This window comes from Mandrillus leucophaeus, unplaced genomic scaffold (genome assembly GCF_000951045.1).
Source record: "Mandrillus leucophaeus isolate KB7577 unplaced genomic scaffold, Mleu.le_1.0 Scaffold247, whole genome shotgun sequence".
NCBI lineage: Eukaryota > Metazoa > Chordata > Mammalia > Primates > Cercopithecidae > Mandrillus > Mandrillus leucophaeus.
Window position 1 is genome coordinate 2,543,266 of NW_012102554.1, and position 20,206 is coordinate 2,563,471.

Consider the following 20,206-nt stretch of genomic DNA (forward strand, 5'->3'; position numbering starts at 1 on the left):
CCCCCCTCATTCCTCCTCAGACTTCCCTCCCAACCTCTCATTATTACTCCTCACACTTACCTCCCACCCCTCATTATTACTCCTCACACTTACCTCCCACCCCTCATTATTACTCCTCACACTTACCTCTCACCCCTCATTACTCCTCACACTTACCTCCCACCCCTCATTATTACTCCTCACACTTACCTCCCACCCCTCATTATTACTCCTCACACTTACCTCTCACCCCTCATTATTACTCCTCATACTTACCTCCCACCCCTCATTACTCCTCACACTTACCTCCCACTCTGCATTATTACTTGCCATACTTACCTCCCACCTCTCATTATTACTCCTCACACTTACCTCCCACCCCTCATTATTACTCCTCACACTTACCTCCCACCCCTCATTATTACTCTGTCTGCAGACTTCCCTCCTACTCCCTCATTATTACTCCTCAGACTTCCCTCCAACCCCTATTACTCCTCAGACTTCCATCCTACCCCCGATTATTACTCCTCAGACTTCCCTCCTACCCCCTCATTACTCTGCAGACATCCCTCCTACCCCCTCATTATTACTTCTCAGACTTCCGTCTCACCCTCTCATTATTTGTCAGACTTCCCTCCCAGCCCTCATTATTACTCTGCAGACATCCTTCCTACCCCCTTATTATTACTCCACAGACATCCCTCCTAACCCTCATTATTACTCCACAGACGTCCCTCCTACCCTCTCATTATTACTCCTCAGACTTCCCTCCCATTCCTCATTACTCCTCACACTTCGACCCTCTCATTACTCTGCAGACTTCCCTCACACCCTTCTCATTACTCCACAATCTTTCCTCCCACCCCCTCATTATTACTCCACAAACTTCCCTCTCATTTTGTCAATCAGTATTACTCCTCAGATCTCCTTCCCATTCTTTCATTATTACCCCTCAGAGCTCCCCTTTGCCCCTCCAAAAATGTTGCTGTGAATATTCTTATACAAGAGTTTATCCAGAGCACTTTCTCAACATCTGCACAACTGACATTTGCGGCTGGGAATTCTCTGTTTTGTGTGTGTGTATGTGTATGGGGGTGGGTGAGGGAGGCTGTCCTATGCCCTGTAGAATCCCTGGCCTCTACCCACTGGATACCAGTGACATTCCCTCCACCCCACTGTCATAATTATTAAAAATATCTCCAGTGTTCTCACCCTAATCCAGATCTTCTAGCTTTAAAGTTATTCTTTCTATATACTATGCTGCCTTCAGTCACCATTCATATACCGTTTCAAAGGTATGTAAGTTCAACTTGTTCCTATTTAGTGAGATCTTTACACCTACACCTGAAACATTTATTTATTAAATATGTTCATAAAAAGCATTTAGCAAAAACAAAAAGGAAAATGGAAACATGGAGAACATTTCTTTTTTTTCCACTTTGCTTAAGGACAAACCAAAGTAAAGGCTATATTCATTTCCCTACAAAAGAAACTTAAGATTTCTCCCTAAAGAAGTTGGGCTGGACCTCAACATGGTGGGACTGGCTGTTAGGTCTGCACATCACTCACACCTACAGGATCAAGGAGGAAAAGGGAGGGGCTTTCTGGGGCCTGAGTTCTGGAAAGAACCACCACACCCAGTTTTGAGCTGTGCTCTCAGGAGCCACAGCCTGCTGGCCTTGCCCAGGTCCTGTGATGACAGATGCTCATGGGTGCTGATGAACAACCTGGATCACAAAGGGGTGGCTGGGGGGGACACGGACTGCCAGCAGGGTGGTGGACTGTCCCTAGGAGGGGCTGGGCTCCCCTGAGACTGGGCTTTTCCACCACCCCACATGGGAGGGAGCAATCCCCAAGGCTATTCAGGCTCCACTCCTCTTACCACCACCCCCCTGCACTTCTCTCTTAGTGCAGAGGAAAGGCATTTTGTAGGTTCTTAGTGTGACATCAGTCATTTTCTACCTAGTGCCTATTGGAAATCCCCATTCCCTGTTCAAGAAGTGCGTGCTTCTCTGAAAGTTGGCCAGGCAAGCAGGTTTTAAATTAAGCACCCTATATATTGGGGATGTGTCAGCATTTGGTTAATAAGAGCCATTAGCCTGGATACCAGATGTCATGTGACTTCTCAGCAACAAGGAATGAAAGGGGGTGGGGGCGGGCATTACAACACCCTGGGAGGGAGGAAGCCTCCAGCCTGACAGTCCACAGAACTGGGCTAGAAGTGCACGTGGAAGGACACAGATGCACACATGTGCACGCACACACACCCAAAACCATCGTCCCTGTCTCCCTGGGGGACTGGTTCCAGGACTCCTCACAGATACTAAACTCCACAGACACGTCCCTCATATGAAAGAGTGTAACAACTGCATATAAACAATGTGCATATGCACATCCTCCTGTATGCGTCAAATCACCTCTATTTAACTTACAATACTTAATATAATTGCTATGTAAATAGTTGTTACACTGTATTGTTTAGGGAATAATGACAAGAAAAAGGCTTTTTTAAAAATATAGGACTGAGTAGGCATGGTGGCTCACGCCTATAATCCCAGCACCTTGGGAGACCAAGGCACGTGGATCACCTGAAGTCAGGAATTCGAGACCAGCCTGGCCAACATGGCAAAACCCCTGTCTCTACAAAAAGTACAGAAGTTAGCCAGGCGTGGTGGTGCACGCCTATAGTCCCAGCTACTTGGGAGGCTGAGGCAGGAGAATCACTTGAACCCAGGAGACGGAGGTTGCAGTGAGCCGAGATTGCGCCACTGCACTCCAGCCTGGGCCACAGAGTAAGACTGTCTCAAAAAAAAAAAAATTTTTTTTTAAGTCTGTACATGTTCACTACAGAGGCAGCTATCTGTACTTTTTCTAAATATTTTCATTCCAAGTTTGGTTGAATCCACACCCATGGGCACAGCGGGCCAACTGAACCCACAGATGGAAATTTGTCCTGTCTTGTGCAGGGGAAAAATCCTGCCGTCCTTAATGCAGACTGACAAGGTCTCTGGAGCCCAAATACGGGGGCTTAGGTACAGGGTCCTCCTGCTGAAGGACTCCCCTCACTGGGGTCGGGGTAAGACAAGACGGATGGCTCCTGAGAGGTAAGACCCTCCCTGCCCTGGGCATCACTCACTTGTTCTGCCCCACCTGCTTCCAGCTTTGACTAAGACTTGTTTCTGTCCTTCATGTCTTCCTTGCCAGTTGTTTCCTTTCTAGGACACTTGACCCTCATGCTAGCTCAGCTGTTATTAGTTTGCCCCATCCTCAACCTGAAAATCTTTCTAACAGCTTTTCTCTGCTCTTGGAAAAAGGACCAAAACCCTTCATGGCGCCTACAGACTCTGCCAGGTGCGGCCCCTGCTCACACCCCAGCCTTACTCCCTGCTTCAGGCCACATTGGTGCCTTCTTACCTTTCTTCATGAGCCCTGGTTGGGGAGAGGACCCTTGTCCACATACTTCAAGTTTACATCATATTTACTGGTGAAACTCACAACAATTTCCCCATAAGATCAGGAATAAAAACAGAACTCACCACTTCTGTCCAATATTATCCCGGAAACTCTAGCCAGGGTAATCAGGAAAAAAAAAAAAAAAAAAAAAAAAAAGGCATCTAGATTGTTTTAAACTAGAGATCATAAGTCTGATTGAACGGATTCTTTCTGGTGATAAGATACCAAATTATAAACAAGACCTAAGGGGATGCAGGTGGACCACGCAAATAGCTGTGTGTGTGGCCACTGCATGGTCTTTGATCTCAAGGCATCAGAGGCTGCTTCCTCAGGATACGTGACTACTGGCCAAAGTAAAACCTCAGGAATTACTCGGGGAATTTGGGGTCCTCTGTAGACCCATGACAACACCTGGCCTAATTGTCCAGGTTGTGGGCAACTGCTACTGTGCTGGCAATGTAAGCCATCTGGCCCTTTATCACCAGGCTGAATGGGGTTCCTAGTACTCCACAAGTGAGAGGTGGGGGAGGCCAGGGCAGCTTTAGATGGGACATTTGCTGGGGAGCAGGGTGTGGACAGTGGGGACTGTTTGATGGCAGCCGGGAGGAGCAGGCAGGTGGGTGGAGGAGGGAGGACCTCTGCACTTTGCATTAGGAAGGGCAACACTGATGCTGCCACCATTGGCTCTTTCTTGTGATCACAAAGGGGCACAACTGCTCTGCTGGGGCAGCATATTCGCAAAGCGAGCCACAGTGAGAGCCATTCTCCCTGGCCAGCCTGCACATGGCTACACCCTTGTGAGGGCGAGCAGACAGGTTGTCTTCTGGGAAACTGCCAGTAGCTGAGTGAAGTCTGGATAAACTCCTCTCAACTGGACCAGGCCTTGTGCTAGGCATTTTCACAGATGCTGCTTCATTTCACCCTCATGACACTCCTGTGAGATGAGTGATGCAGGCTCCTGGAATTTCCTGCTGGTTTCACCACTGGCCACCATGGTGGCCCATGCCTAAGGCTCCTGGCACTGCAGCCACACGGAACCTTTCTGCCTCCTTGGTCTGGCTACGCTCCCCTGGCCTCTCCCCACTTCCCAGGCAGGACTGCTAACTCTTGCTCAGCCTTGGATCTCATTTCCATCACTCCTTCCCCAGACTCTGGCGAACCCCCTGCCACACCCTCCCCTAGCCCACGGCTCCTCCAGAGCAGGGTGAATTGTAGCATGACGGTGACCTGTGTGGCTATCTGGCTGACTCCCCCTGAGATGGGGCCTCAAGCTCTATGCTGACAGTGTGTAGCAGGAGGGGGACGTGGGCTTGAGTCTGTGTGCTGGGTTTGAGGCCAAGCTCTGCATCTGTAAAACCTAAGCAGATTCAGGCAATGGCCTAGGTCCTTTTTCTTTTCCATTTATTAACTTATTTTTATTTTTTTTGAGACTGAGTCTCGCTCTATGACACAGGCTGGAGTGCAGTGGCATGATCTCGGCTCACTGCAACCTCTGCCTCCCAGGTTCAAGTGATTCTCATGCCTCAGCCTCCCAAGTAGCTGGGATTACAGGCGCCCACCACCATGCCCATCTAATTTTTGTATTTTTAGTAGAGATGGGGTTTCGCCATGTTGACCAGACTGGTGTCGAACTCCTGACCTCAAGTGATCCGCCTGCCTCAGCCTCCCAAAGTGCTGCGATTACAGGTGTAGGCCACTGCACCCGGCCTCTTTATTTTTAGCCATGAAGTTTTGCCACGTTGCCCAGGCTGGTCTTGAACTCCTGGGCCTAAGTGATCCTCCTACCTTGGCCTCCCGAAGTGCTGGGATTACAGGCGTAAGCCACTGCACCCGGTTCTAGGCCTTTTTTCTAATTCTAGGAAAGTTTTACAGAGAGCTCTGAACAGCACTGAGGAACACAGGAAATCTGTGCCATGAAGCTGTTGTGGAACACAGTCAGTGGAAACAGCCATTTTCCCAGACTCCAACAGCCTGGAAAACCCAGGCAATCTCCTCTGTGTCACTAGGTGGCAATCCTGCGTCATTAATGAGAAGAATGACTTCCTTTTTTTTTTTGTTTTGAGACTGAGTTTCTTGTTGCCCAGGCTGGAGTGTAGTGGTACGATCTCAGCTCACCGCAACCTGTGCCTCCTGGGTTCAAGCAATTCTCCTGCCTCAGCCTCCCGAGTAGTTGGGATTACAGGCATGTGCCACCATGCCTGGCTAATCTTGTATTTTTAGTAGAGATGGGGTTTCTCCATGTTGGTCAGGCTGGTCTTGAACTCCTGACCTCAAGTGATCCCCCTGCTTTGGCCTCCCAAAGTGCTGGGATTACAGGCATGAGCCACTACGCCTGGCCGGGAATGACTTTCAAAGAAACTGCCAGAAATTTGATTAATGAGGTCTTCTAGGAGGCTGGAGGCCCCCAACTCCCAGCCAAGGCAGTTGGTTAATCCAGGAGGAAGGGATTACAAACCCCCTTACAGGGGACATGAAACCCGCATGCCCACCATGCCAGAACAGCCTCAGTCCAGCTTGCGAGAGCTGATAGAACTTTCAGGCATTTTATGACCCAATTGTCAAACATGGCCATTATTAAAAATCAAATCACTGACAACAAAGAAATTGTATTAAAGCAAAGGCAATAAATGCTAATCATTTATCCCTTCCTACTTCTCACTGCACCCTCTGCGTCCCGGGTTCAAGCGTTTCTCCTGCCTCAGCCTCCCGAGTAGCTGGGATTACGAGCATGTGCCAAGAAGCCCGGCTAATTTTTATTTTTATTTTTGTATTTTTAGTAGAAACGGGGTTTCACCATGTTGACCAGGCTGGTCTCAAACTCCTGGCCTCAAGTGATCCACCCACCTTGGCCTCCCAAAGTGCTAGGATTACAGGCGTGAGCCACCACTCCTGGTCTACTTGTTTTCCTTCTATCTACGCATTTGAAGTTATTAAAGTCTATTGCTGATGTGTGGTAGAAATACTATACAATGGTGTGAGACTGCCCATCTTTTCCCAACTCCGCACTCAGTAGTAGTCACACTGGTAGCTTGAAATTGGCCATGGGGAGAGAATTTTACCCGAGAAACTGGTAAATGTTACAGTTCAGGCCTTTTCCTCGCTGGAGTGCCCACTGTTTACCAGAACACTACCATCCTACCATCCTCATGCTGCCCTCACAACAAAACAGGCTCGCTCATGTCTAAAAATGCCTTGCCAACTTTTGTTTCATTATTTCCTTATTGTTAGTATTTTTAGAAACAAGGTCTTGCAATGATGCCCAGGCTGGGGTACAGTGACATGATCATACCTCACTGCACTCTTGAACCCCTGGACTTGGGCCATCCTCCTGCTTTAACCATCTGAGTGCTGGGACTACAGCCATTTACCCCCATTTGTTTTATAATGGCTATGTAGAATTTAGATAATTTTGGTAGTTCTGGTACTTTGTGATACAGTATTTGTATTTCTAATAAACATCACAGAACTGAAAATTGTGTTATAAAAGTAATTATTTCATTGAGATAATTTTTTTTTTTTTTTGAGACAGAGCCTCACTCTGTCACCTGGCTGGAGTGCAGTGGAATGATCTCAGCTCGCTGCAGCCTCTGCCTCCCGGGTTCAAGTGATTATCATGCCTCAGTCTCCCAAGTAGCTGGGATTACAGGCACCTGCCACCATGCCCGGCTAATTTCTGTATTTTTAGTAGAGACAGGGTTTCACATGTTGGTCAGCCTGGTCTCGAACTCCTGACCTCAAGTGATCCTCCTGCCTTGGCCTCTCGAAGTGCTGGGATTAACGGCATGAGCCACTGTGCCCAGCTAGATAACGGGGAGTTGCAGCAAGATTTCAGACTCAACAATAAGTTATTTTTCCTTTTGACATTTCAACAATAAAGGCTCATTATATATAATATATATTGTTTATATATATAATATACATGTTAGTATATGGTTAAAAAATTATATATTACTCAGCAAATCCAGTGTTTCATTATATGTAATTTTGTACAATGCAATTTAGTTTTCTTATTTTAGGGTAATTTGTACACATCACTTTATGTGTCTATTACCAATTAACATAACTACACGAAAAAGCTGACCTACAGCAACTTCTTTTTGCACCAGGTTCTTTCTTCTGAGTAGGGCAATCACATTATAACCCAGAAGCAAATAACATTTCCTGATGAATTAAGCACACTACATCCAGTTTGCTTTGTGAAAACTTGCACTGCAAGAGTCCTGTATTACTGACCAGAGAAGAAACAACTGATCTATTTGCCCCAAGACATTAGGATGTCAGCTGACATTTGAGTCCTCACGGATGGCTGCCGAATCTCACAAGGTGCCAAAAGTCCACAAGGAAACAAAACCCCAAATGACATCAAAACTCAACTGAGGGCTAGTTAATTCCCTCTGCCCTGGCAATGTCCATCCTTTCCATGGGATGTTCATTGTTATGATGACTGCAGCTGAGATAGATGTTTAGTTAGAAAGAGACTGTAGAGGCCAGGAGTTCGAGACCAGCCTGGCCAACATGGCAAAACCCTGTCCCTACTAAAAATTAGCCAGGCGTGGTGGCTCATGCCTGTAATCCCAGTTACTTGGGAGGTTGAGGCATGTGAATCACTTGGACGTGGGAGGCAGATGTTGAGCTGCAGTGAGCCAGGATCGCACCATTGCACTCCAGCCTCAGTGACAGAGTGAGACTCTGTCAAAAAAAAAAAAAAAAAAGAGAGAGAGAGAGAGAGAGAGAGAGAGACTGTGGAATAGTGCAGAGCCGGAAGGAGTTTGTGACTTTCCTTCTTCAAATCGTCCAAATGAGGCTCTAATGTCTACTGTCTGTTACCGTTACTGCAGAACTGTGTGCCGCTGATGCTCTGTGCCCATGGAGAACAGGCACAGCTGCCAAGGGTGTGTGTGTGTTGGGGGCGGGCATCTCCCTGTCTAGTCTCCTTGTTTTGGCTTCCCTAGGCTGTCCATTCCCTGCATTAAAGCCAGCAATGCCTGAAGTGTAGACCTTCATGGAATCCACAGCTCTAGGCAGGCCAGAGATTTGAGTTCTTGAGAATAAAGCCACTGGGCCAGGGAATGTCACCTTTCAACCCTGGTAGAGCATTAAAATTTCCTTGTGAGACCAACCAATGAATAACAGTAATGAGACAAATACAAAATAACTTTCAAATAGCACTGTGCTTTATAGCACACAAAGCCCTTACTTAACCTTCAAGAAAACTCTGAGGAGTGGGTTTTCAAAATTATTATATTATTAGTATCCCTATTGTACAGGTGAAGACACCAAGGAGTAGAAAGATTAAGTGACAAGCCTGGGGTAGGACATAGAAGGCACATGGCTCAGTAAATATTGGTGAATAAAAGAAAAAGGAATGAATGGACAAACCAGGACTCACATCCTGCTCTTATAGCTGCAAATCTTGTGCTCTCTGCACTCTAAATGCCACCTTCTGTGAATTTCTGTGTAGCTCCCATACCTCCTGGGTGGGTGTGCCTAGTCTATCAAGCTGAGCTGGGATTAAGCTTTCAAATATCACCTCTTTGTTCTGCAGATGTGAAATGTATGTCTTGAAATTCCAAGAAGGAAAATAATGGCATTTTATTCCACTGGCTCTTAAAAATATACTGTATTCCAAAAGGTTGAATCTATAAACATTACTGGAAATGTGGAAATGGATGCCAGGAATTCCTCAGCACCATGCCTGCCCGGGCCAGGATATGGCTGCTGCTCCCATAGATTATGGGTTGAGAAATATTGCTGTTGGACACTTGATGGAAATTTTAAGCCCCTTGAAAATATGACTCCATTGGGAGGATCTTGACAAGAGACACAGAGGCAGCATTTAACTATTTCTGTTGGCCCCTCCTTTGTGGCATGCCCAGAAGCCCCACCACTGAGCACCTGCAAGATTTTTCTGTTTTTCCAACTTCTAGTTGGATTAATCTCTGGAGTATCTTGAAATTTCCTGAAGTTGTCCTCCCACAAAATGGACCACAGGATTAAAAAGGTTAACAGACATTTCCAGTCTGGGTTTTAATGCTTCCAAGAATGAACTGCAGATAGATTATGTACATTTCAGTTATAGGAGGGAAAATTACGACACACACTGGATAGTGAGATCAGAGCAAAGGTGGATGGATGAACTGTTTTGTGTATTTTTTTGAGATGGAGTCTCGCTCTGTGGCCCAAGCTGGAGTGCAGTGGTGCAATCTCGGCTCACTGCAAGCTCCGCTTCCCAGTTTCATGCCATTCTCCTGCCTCAGCCTCCCGAGTAGCTGGGACTACAGGCGCCCGCCACCATGCCTGGCTAATTTTTTGTATTTTTAGTAGAGATGGGGTTTCACCATGTTAACCAGGATGGTCTCAATCTCCTGACCTCGTGTTTCGTCCACCTTGGCCTTCGAAAGTGCTGGATTACAGGCGTGAGCCACCGCGCCCGGCCTGGATGAACTGTTTATAAGACTCTTGCCTAACCTCTTCTCTTTCCTTGAGAATCAGGAAAGATCTTTGACCTGAGTTAGACTTTTCAAAAGCTATACTAATCGATGGCAAGATCCTGATTCCCACTGCAGATCTCTCAGTGTTTCCAGGAGAATGATAATGATAGCTACCATGTGCACAAATACTGCAATGCAAGGGTAAAGAATCCAGTTGGGATGGTAATTAATTTAGTGAAATCTTCATGCTCTCTTCAAAACAACTGATTGAACCTAAAATAAACTGATAAAGACTTGCCTGAATTAACGTGAGGTGCTAATTACATCATTTGATTTTATCCATATTACATGATCCAAAATAAATTACAGAAAAAGTGCACTGAGGGATGAGAGAGGAAGGAAAGAGAAACCCAGAATGTGAGAGCCGGGGAAGAAAGACCACAGTAATCCTCCTTTTACAGATTGCTTAAAGTCAAGGTTACTGTTTAGAACTTTGATGTATATAGGAATTTTCATATTTATGGAAAAAGTACAAACTTGGGATCCTAAAATTCCCTGCATGCTTCAACAGCCTCCTGTGGGATAAATGCAATTCAGGTTTTTATGGCAAACATGAAGAAGCTGTTAAATTTAGGTAACCATGGGGATCCATAAAATGCCACATCCAAAGTCTCTGGCCACATTAGACACTTTTAATTTTCACCTTTATGTGTTTTAGAAAATAAATACTAAGAAAAGGTTCAGCCCTTTGCCCAAGGTACTATTTTGTAAGGAACGTTTGCACAGCAGATTTAAGGTTACAAAGAGGAGGCTGGCTAAGACACAGTGTGCCTACTAATCGTGTTTTACATACAAGGAAATCTTACTGCCTAGTAGACAGGTGTGAAGGTGTCCTCTCCTTCCGGCCTCATGGCCAGCCTCCAAGACAGCACCACGTGTACCCAGTCTTTAGGCCTGAAGGCGGCAAAGGGTGCGATAAGACTTAAATAGGGAACCACATGGCAGAGGGCTGGAAGGGAGCAGCCTTGGTTAAGACACAGTGTTCCTAAATTGCCTACTTTTGGCTGACAGATGCTCCCAGCTGGCTGATGTGCAAGTCTGCAACTTGCAAAGTAGGCTGGAAAGATGGTTTTGCTTGCCAAAACCAAAGTAAGTAGGCAGCTAGCAGACAGAGCTGAGAGGTTTGGTGCATTCTGTTGACTGCTTTTAATACCCTGCCTACTTTGAGGGATCAAACTGGGCCTAGGGGGGTGACTTAGTGATGCTCACCCACCTGAAAGGTGTAGGTCTGGGTTAGAGATCGAAAATCCTGTGAGCCTAACAGCACCCTTGCAATTCACCTTCACATGGAGGCTTCCCTGGCTTTATCAATCAGACCACAGGTGCCTTCAGACTAATGGTTTTCAAAATGTGGTCCCTGGATCAGAGTATCACCTGGGAACATGGTAGAAATGCAAATTCATAGGTCCTACCGCAGACCTACAGAATCAGAAACTCGGGAAGTGGGCCAGCAAGCTTTCCAGGTGATTCTAGTGCACACTAGAGTTTGAGAACTACTGGTTTAGACCAAGCCAATTAGGTAAACCATGGTCATGACAACTGCTAGGATATAGCTACTTACCCAAGAGTGGGGGGTAGTGGAAGGGAAGAGGAGAGGGAGACACACACACACACGCGCGCAGGGAGAGGTCTATATAAGGGTGGCATCCACTCTACTGATGGCCGTCTGTGTGATAAAACTAAGGTGCTTTAAGCTGGGCGCTGTGGCTCACGCCTGTAATCCCAGCTACTTTGGGAGGACAAGGCAGGCAGATCATGAGGTCAAGAGATCGAGACCATCCTGGCCAACATGGTGAAACCCTGTCTCAACAAAAAATACAAAAAAATTAGCTGGGTGTGGTGGCGGGCGCCTGTAGTCCCAGCTACTCAGGAGGCTGAGGCAGGACAGTCACTTGAATTCAGGACATGGAGGTTTCAGTGAGCCGAGATCGCAGCACTGCACTGCAGCCTGGCAACAGAATAAGACACTGTCTCAAAAACAAAACAAAACAAACAAACAAAAAAAACAGCTAAGGTGCTTTCGTATTTGTAGCCCAAATGAAGTGAGGTAAGACTTGCCAGGGGAAAAGGAACGCTAGGAGAGAACATGGTAAAGTTCCTAAAAGCTCTGTGGTCTTTAGAAGGAAGCTGCTAAGGCAGGAAAAACATCAAATAATAGGGCAAATAGGGCATAAAGGTTAATGCGGCCAGGCACGGTGGCTCATGCCTGTAATCCCAGCACTTTAGAAGGCCGAGGTGGGTGGATTACTTGAGGTCAGGAGTTCGAGACTAGTCTGGCCAACACAGTGAAACCCTGTCTCTACTAAAATACAAAAAATAAAATAAAATAATTAGGTGGGTGTGGTGGCACGTGCCTGTAGTCCTGGCTACTTGGGAGGCTGAGGCAGGGGAATCGCATGAACCCGGGAGGCGGAGACTGCAGTGAGCCGAGATCATGCCACTGCACTCCAGCCTGGCAACAGAGGGAGACTCCGTATCAAAAAAAGAAAAAAAAAATTAGTTGGGCGTGGTGCTGGGTACCTATAATCCCAGCTACTCAGGAGGCTGAGGCAGGAGAATCACTTGAACCTGGGAGGAGGAGGCTGCAGTGAGCCAAGATTGTGCCACTGCACTGCAGCCTGGGCAACAGAGCGAGACCCTGTCTCAAAAAACAAAGCAACCAACCACAAACAAAAAGGTGGCTGGATGGCTGCCCCGCTCAGAGGAAGGAGCTGCTGCTTCTCTTCCTGCACGGCTCTGTTTTGCATTCAGACCTCCTGATCCTCATTTGAAACTTCTCCATGGTGCTAGAGACAGGAGAGAGTGGAAAATGGAAGTGGGCCTGAGAGAGGGGAAGAGAAGAGAGAGTGGGCGGGAGCAGGCCGCTACTGGCTTTAGCAGACAGAGCCACTCCACCACGGAGAGTCGTGCAGAGCTGGAAGATTCCTTACAAGTCTCTAGTTCATCCTCCATGAAGCGACAGGGGTCCTCATCATCATCACTCTGTCACCGTCATCACCACCCTCAAGCTAGCGTTATGTGAGTAGACTCCTGCCAGCCAAGTACCATGCTAGAGATTTTATGTATATTATTTCTAGTCCTCCCGATGACCCTGCAAGCTTGATGGCATTACATTAGTGCTTAGACAAGGAAACTAGAGGGTCAGCAGCAGGTCCAGTGTTAGAGAGACCTCTCTTCCCCTTATCTGACATTTGACAACACTACTCTGAACACTCCTGCCTGGTGATCGCCATCCAGCCGGTGCCTGGATGTTCCCAGGGACAAAATGCTCTTTACATGCGAGGGCAACTCATATTTGGGTTGCTACAACGTTCTTCCTTTACTGGAGCCAAAATCTACCTCCTGGCCGAGTTCACTAACTGGTTTTCAGCTGGCGCTAGTTCCATCCCTGTGACTCCACAGGACATGTCTTAACCCCCTTTTAAAACTGAGAGCTCTTCTAATATCTACACAGAGCTTCAGGCATCTTCACTTCCTCCGGCTAAAAAGCCTGGGTTCTCTTCACCACTCTTTATTTATATTCTAGAAAGGCAGAGAGGCTGTCACTCTAAAGCCACAAAAACTCATATTCTTCAACAAACACCATATAGAACACTGGGATGTTATTCTTAATGTTGCTGAAGACTCTTAAAGCTGTTGTATTTATGCAACTGCAGGCACAGACACAAATCAAAAGCTCCCTTATTCCTCAACCATGCAAGAAAAAACAAAGAGGTCGCAGAGTAACTGTGTCTGGGGCCAAAGGGCACCCATCTTCTGATGTTTCCAAGCTAAGCCTTCTCTGGAGAATGAAATGAGCTGTCTGCTATTAATGTGGCTGGACCTTTAGAAATACCAGCCACAGCCCCACAGCCTTGGCTCCCGGAATACAGCACTGAGGTGGAAAACTGAACTTTAGAATCCTGTACTGACAGCCCCCAGGAACCTCTGAACCCTTGTTCTGAATGATGGAGATGGAGCTTGCCAACTTCGTCCATGGGATGTGAGAATCTTACCCTGCAGCTCCCTGGTCCGGGACCTTGAGGAAATCCAGGCTCTCTGGCGCCTGTGACACTCGGTCTGAACCAGTAGACTGCTGCTGTGGCAAGGGCGGGCGGGCCATGGAGGTGTACAGGCTTTTCTGACTGGCCCTCTGGCTTCCAGGAGCATCGGGATGTGGCACGAACTGGTTTCTGATGACTCCGTTCTGATGGTATCCTAGAGAAAGAAAGAGAGGAGGAAATAAGGCTTACATTTTTGGATCCTTTGCCAAATGTCTCTCCACATTTCTTCCACGTACTACAAGGGCAGCTTACTTAACTTCTGAGTCTCAATTTCCCCATTTGAAAAAAATGGAAGGCATCACTGCTAACACATTGTGAGAATGAGAGCTGATTCTCTGTTCTCCCCATTCCCAGGCTTTACTGAGGTATAACTGACAAATAAAATTGTATGTATTTAACACGTCCAACAATGCATGGTCAACTTCCCGGGATGTGCCCGGAACACAGCGGACACTCAGCACATGCTTGGTGACAACAGAATCCCCAGATTTCCTGGGGTTCAAAGCCCACAGTAAGGAAAGGTAAGCTTACAGCTGGCTGGGAGACACCTTCTTGGGCCTCAGAAAAATTATGAGGTTATGACTCAAGAGGGTTGGCAGGCAGCTGTTTAAACAGCTGGACATCCATTTTCAAGGGGTCAGTCTTGGGCATCCACTGCAGGGGCCTGCTGTGTGAGGCAGACGGGGTGCGCTACACAGGCAAGGGAAAAGTGGCCACCCAGTTGGCTCAGTCCGGATGCAGCAAGCTCTCTCAGCCAAACAGCGATGTCTAGTTAAAATCACATTAGCCAATAAGTAATGGGTTAGGGTGACAGGCTCCAAACCATGCGTCTTGGCTGACTCGGGCATTAGCATTCCATGCTACGTATGAAGAGGCCCTTATTCATTCTCCCACTGACAGATCTGGGCTGAGTGGAGAAAGAGAACTAGACTCTTCAAGGCCCACTGTGGTGAACCCCACCCAAAAACCTCTTCCAACCAAATGAAGAGAACTCTTTGGTACCAGTGGGATGACCCTTAGAGAAGGACCAGGGGTTCAGTTCCAGCTCTGCCTCTGATAGCTACACTGATCGTGAGCAAGAGAGCTGATGTTTCATAGTCTCAGTTCTTCACGAAAGAACCACGAGATAGGTCCAGAATTTGCTTGGTGGCTTCCAGCTCCGACATGCATTTTCTCTATATCCTTATTATTGCAGAAATAGGGTTCTTCCTGCCCAGTAATAATAGCTGGAATTCTTACTTTGAACCCCGGTTTTCTCAGGGTGGAGCTTTCAAGAGGGTGGCTCCTCATCCAGCCATGTCTCTAGCAATTTCCTCCCACAGGCCACCAGACCAGATCAGAACTAGACATTTGGAGCAAACAGCTGCCCTTCACCTTACCCCATTCCCTCAGTGAGTGAGAGCTGAATGGGCTCCCACAGGGTCTGGGGTGGAGGAGGGTAGAAGGACCCCACTTGCTGCTTAGGGTCCCGATGAAAGAAGAGGGGCATCTTAAGTGTGTGACATGCCCTTGGGATGTCACATGGCCCATGATAAAAGTGGGATCCCCACAGGGGCCGCCCCACATGCTGCTCGAGATCCCCTTGTCCACGATAAGATCAGAAGTTAAGAGTAAGCATTTAGAAACGTTCATGGCAGTTTGACAGATCTATTTCATGCCGGTTGCATCTTATAATAAGAAATTTTGGCTTATATTTTATATGCTTTGAAAATTCTTCTTCTACTAATTCATTTTTATTATATCATACAAATGTATGGTTTGTGAGGGACTGGACATTTTTTTAAACCCCTCGAAAACCCCTGGTCTTCCACCACAGACAGTTTGAGAAGCACTGGTTGAATGGATCCAGGTCCCATTGTCTCATTCGATTGATGAAAGAACTGGCACTTAGTTGGGGAGCGCTGCTCAAGGTCGGAAACTCTGTGGCCTGATTGGATCTGAGGCTGCTTTGGCCAACCTAGCTGAGGCCAGTGAGCGTTCCAGGTGGACTTGGCCAGAATTCTCCACTGGAACCAGTGCACACACAGTAATATGGTACTACAGGGCTTCTCTTAAGTTCCTCTGTGCTTGGATTTTCTTCAAAGAAGAAAGGAGGAGACAGAGCCGGGTCAAGGCAGGACAGGGACTCCGAAAGAGACGAGGATCAGTTTCTCACTGCTGGGCCCCAGTGTCCATACTTTAGCATGCAAAGGTGAGATTCCAGAGACTAAAGAAATGTCTTCTTTTTTTGGCCGGGGGTGGGGGGGCAGGGTGCTGGATGGGGAGGGAGACAGAGTCTCACTCAGTCACCCAGGCTGGAGTACAGTAGTGCGATCTCAGATCACAGCAACCTCTGCCTCCCAGGCTCAAATGATGTTCATGCCTCAGCTTTGAGAGTAACTGGAATCACTGGTGCATGCCACCATGCCCAGCTAATCTTGAGACAGGGTCTCACTCTGTTACTTAGGCTGGAATGCAGTGGCATGATCATAGCCACCTCAGCCCCCCACTTCAGCCTCCTGAGTAGCTGGGATTCCAGGCATGTGCCACTATGTCCAGCTAATTTTTATTTTTTCTTTTACGTTTATTTATTTTTGAGACAGAGTGTTGCTCTGTCACCCAGGCTAGAGTGCAGTGGGGGTGATCTCAGCTCACTGCAATCTCCACTTCCTGGGTTCAAGCAATTCTCGTGCCTCAGCCTCCCAGTAGCTGGGATTACAGGTGTGCGCCACCATGCCTGGCTAATTTTTGTATTTTTAGTAGAGACAGGGTTTTGTCATGTTGGCCAGGCTGGTCTCAAACTCCTGGCCTCAAGTGATCTGCTCGCCTCGGTCTCCCAAAGTGCTGGGATTATAGGTTTGAACCACTGCACCCAGCTGCAGCTAATTCTTCCGAACATTTTTATAGAGATGGGGTTTTGCTACGTTGCCCAGGCGGGGCTCAAACTTCTGATCTCAAGCAAGTCTCCTGCCTTGGTCTCCCAAAGTGTTGGGATTACAGGCGTGAGCCACTGCAACTAGCCTCAAGAAATGCTTTTTACTCCTTATCTAAGACATTGGTACAAATAGAATTCTCTTGGCTGGGAAGACTGGAATCAAATAGTCTCAAAATGACCCTATCAGACTTAGAATCCTAAACTGCTTAATACCAAACACTCTGGGAACAGTTTTTTATGAACTGAATTTTGTGAGCAATGGAAAAACATTAAAAGATGTTATGTATTTTTGCAAGTGTTCTGCAAACACTACACAGAGGCAGAAAGTCTAAGATTCAGGTTTAGAGTGTATGAATCTGTCAGTTTTATTTTTATTATTCAAAATGAGAGGCCAGGTACAGTGGCTCACACTTTTAATCCCAACACTTTGGGAGGCCAAGGTGGGAGGATTGTTTGAACCTAGGAGTTCAAGACCAGCCTGGGCAACACAGTGAGACTCCATGTCTACAAAGAGTAAAAAAATGAGCCAGGTATGGTGGTGCGTGCCTGTAGTCCCAGCTACTCAACAGGCTGAGGTGGGAGGATTGCTTGATCCAGGGAGGTTGAGGCTGCAGTGAGCTATGATCGTGCCACTGCACTCCAGTTGGGCAACTGAGACCCCATCCCCAAAAAAGAAGAGATAAACATGAAATATAAGCGTAATTGTTATAATAATTTATAACAATTTTGTAATGCTCTCAGATATTACTTTGTTTTTTCGAACAGGCCTCCTGAATCCTCATCTCAGAAAATAAATAGAAAACAAATTTCTTCTATTCAGTCATTAAGCTGCTGTAACTTACAAAATACTGTGCAGTGGCCCCCTCCCCTCCTTATCCATGATTTTGCTTTCTACTGTTTCAGTTACCCATGGTCAACTGTGGCCTGGAAATATTAAACGGAAGTTCCAGAAATGAACAATTCCTAAGGTTTAGGTTATGTGCCATCTCGCTCTGTCCCGCCAGGGCGCGAATCGTCCCTTTGCCCAGCCTATCCATGCTGTGTCCCCTACCACGTCATCAGTCACTAAGCAGCCGTCCTGTTATTCATAACGGCCCCAGGAAGCTGGCAATTTGGATATGCCAACGAGAAGCCATTAAGCGCTTCCTTTAAGTGAAAGGGTGTAAGTTCTCAACTTACTGAGGATAAAAAATTATGCAGAAGTTGCTAAGATCTACAGTAACAACGAATCTTCTATCTGTAACATTGTGAAGAAGGAAAAAAATTTCTGCTGGTTTTGTGGAAAACTCAAACTGGAAAAGTATAGATAGGTTTTGGTAATATCTGCATTTTCAAGCTCCCAGTGGGGGTCTCGGAATGCATCCTCCGAGGATAAGCCGGGGCTACTTGTAGTGGTATTTGGCCAGAGCTGGGTAGTGGTGGTGTGGTTAGACCTGACAAACGCCTATTTCCGTAAAGCAGCATCCTGTGTCTTAAAAGCTGACAACAGTCTAGTTGTCCCGGACAAGAACTCCTTTCTCTCTGTCAGAAGCCTTTCCTAAGGGAGTAATATTTCGAAGTAATGAAATCCAGATTGCGAACTCAGGCGCGGCTCAGTCTCACTGACTGCTACTTTTCTGAATTGTGAGGTCTCCAGCAGAGCTGCTGCGTTGTACATCTGGCACTGAAATGGTCCATGCCTGGTTAATATGTGTGCATTGATGTGCTAATGGGTTTCTTCCCAAACATGTTTTATGTTATGGGTCCAGATTTAGTGGTCCCAGACTATGGTACATGGCTGGCTTACCTGGGGGAGGAGGGGCCGCTCTCATTGGGTAGTTGGCATTTTGAGTCCCACCGGAATAACCTCTAGTTTGGGTAGTGTTCCTTCTGGTAGGACCTGAAATAAACAAGCAAGACAAAGTTAAAATCAGCGCTACTGGTTGGTTTTATGGATCCTCATGGTTCTTTGCATATGGAAAATTTTTGAGAAGCTTGGATTCCAGTTCTCAGGTGGATCTGCAGGAGAACAGTTGCAGCGGAGAAGGGGCAGTTGAGGGAAGTATGTAATGGTAGCTACTGGGTGGGAGGGGCTGGAGGATAGGTTTATAGAGGTACAGTTTTGAAATGTTAGACCGTGGCTTTTAAAGAAGGGCTGATCATCTTACAAAGGTGTTTCTATTTCTGCAGACTTTTTGAGACAGACGGAACATTTTAACATTTGCATTCATGTTCTACACGCTAAGTGGCTGAGCAGGTTCACTAACGCTGTGGGTCACCGGGGTTGGCAGGAAGCCCGTTCCGGCGCTGACTGCACGCCTGCCTATGTCAAGGGCCTTTCACGCAAGAGTGTGTGTTCTACGGTCCTTGAACTAAACACAGAGACCACAAGGAGTAGAAGCAGACTTGTACCCTTGACACAGACACGAAGAATTAGCAACAAGCTGGGGCCAAAGGAACACACTGTGGGTCACAGTCAGGGCTGGACAGCAGGGCCAGAGGAGCCAGAGGAGATCTCTGCAGAGATATCTATGTGGGGGAGAAAATCAATAAATAGGGTCTCGAGTGGAACAGGAAGGAAGGTAGGATTAAACCAGCTGGAAGAGGGGTGCAGAGGGAATTTCTTATAAAGAGAAGAGCTGAAGAATAGAGAAGGGCGGGAGGTGACAAGGTGCACACTGCAGACACAGCAGAGGAGCTGTAGCTCTGGGGCCTGGGAGAACCAACCACGTGGGACCAGGGGCAAACGGATGTGGCCTGTTGGGCGCTTCCCTCCCAGTACCTAGGCCGCTCTCCCCACCCCAAATAAGGTAGAATCCAACACCTATTGGGCAGTTTCCACTCTGGGGCCCGCTGCACACATACCGCCTGCTGGTTATTTGCAGCCTTTCTTTGCCCGGCTCCGTGCCCTGGGATCTGAGTCCTGTGGACGGCCAGGCCTCTGCCTTCCAGTGGGGTGAGGCCTATAGGCCAGGCCAACAGGAGGCACTGGCAGGAGACTAGAATGTCAGGAGGGAGGTAGGGGGACTTCATGTGCCTCCTTCCTGCCTATACGACCTTCAGTTCACCTCGTTCCTCCCTCTGCTGCTTCAGGTTTGCAGATAACAATGATCTCCCGCTGTTCCTTTTCCCTGGGTCCCTACTTTGTTCCCTAAACCCTGTCCACATCTTTTTCTTGAAAAGTCTCTTCAGAAATCCCCCAAAAAGTTGCTGTTTTCTGGAAGTACTAACGGATAACACAGACATACACCAACATTTCCTGAGTGGTGGCTCTACACATGTAAAAATATGATGGGCCAGGCGCGGTGGCTCACGCCTGTAATCCCAGCACTTTGGGAGGCCGAGAC

General features: G+C 47.2%; 1 protein-coding gene across 1 annotated transcript in view; it reads right to left on the reverse strand.

Annotated features, from left to right (window-relative positions):
• The window catches only part of MYO1E (myosin IE), a 172,691-nt gene that overhangs the window by 2,948 nt on the left and 149,537 nt on the right, over positions 1 to 20,206 (reverse strand). Inside the window, exons 25-26 of the mRNA XM_011983206.1 lie at positions 18,667 to 18,759; positions 13,919 to 14,120 (exon numbers count right to left, since the gene is read on the reverse strand). Coding sequence (XP_011838596.1) covers positions 13,919 to 14,120; positions 18,667 to 18,759 — 295 coding nt within the window. The remainder of the gene's footprint in view (positions 1 to 13,918; positions 14,121 to 18,666; positions 18,760 to 20,206) is intronic.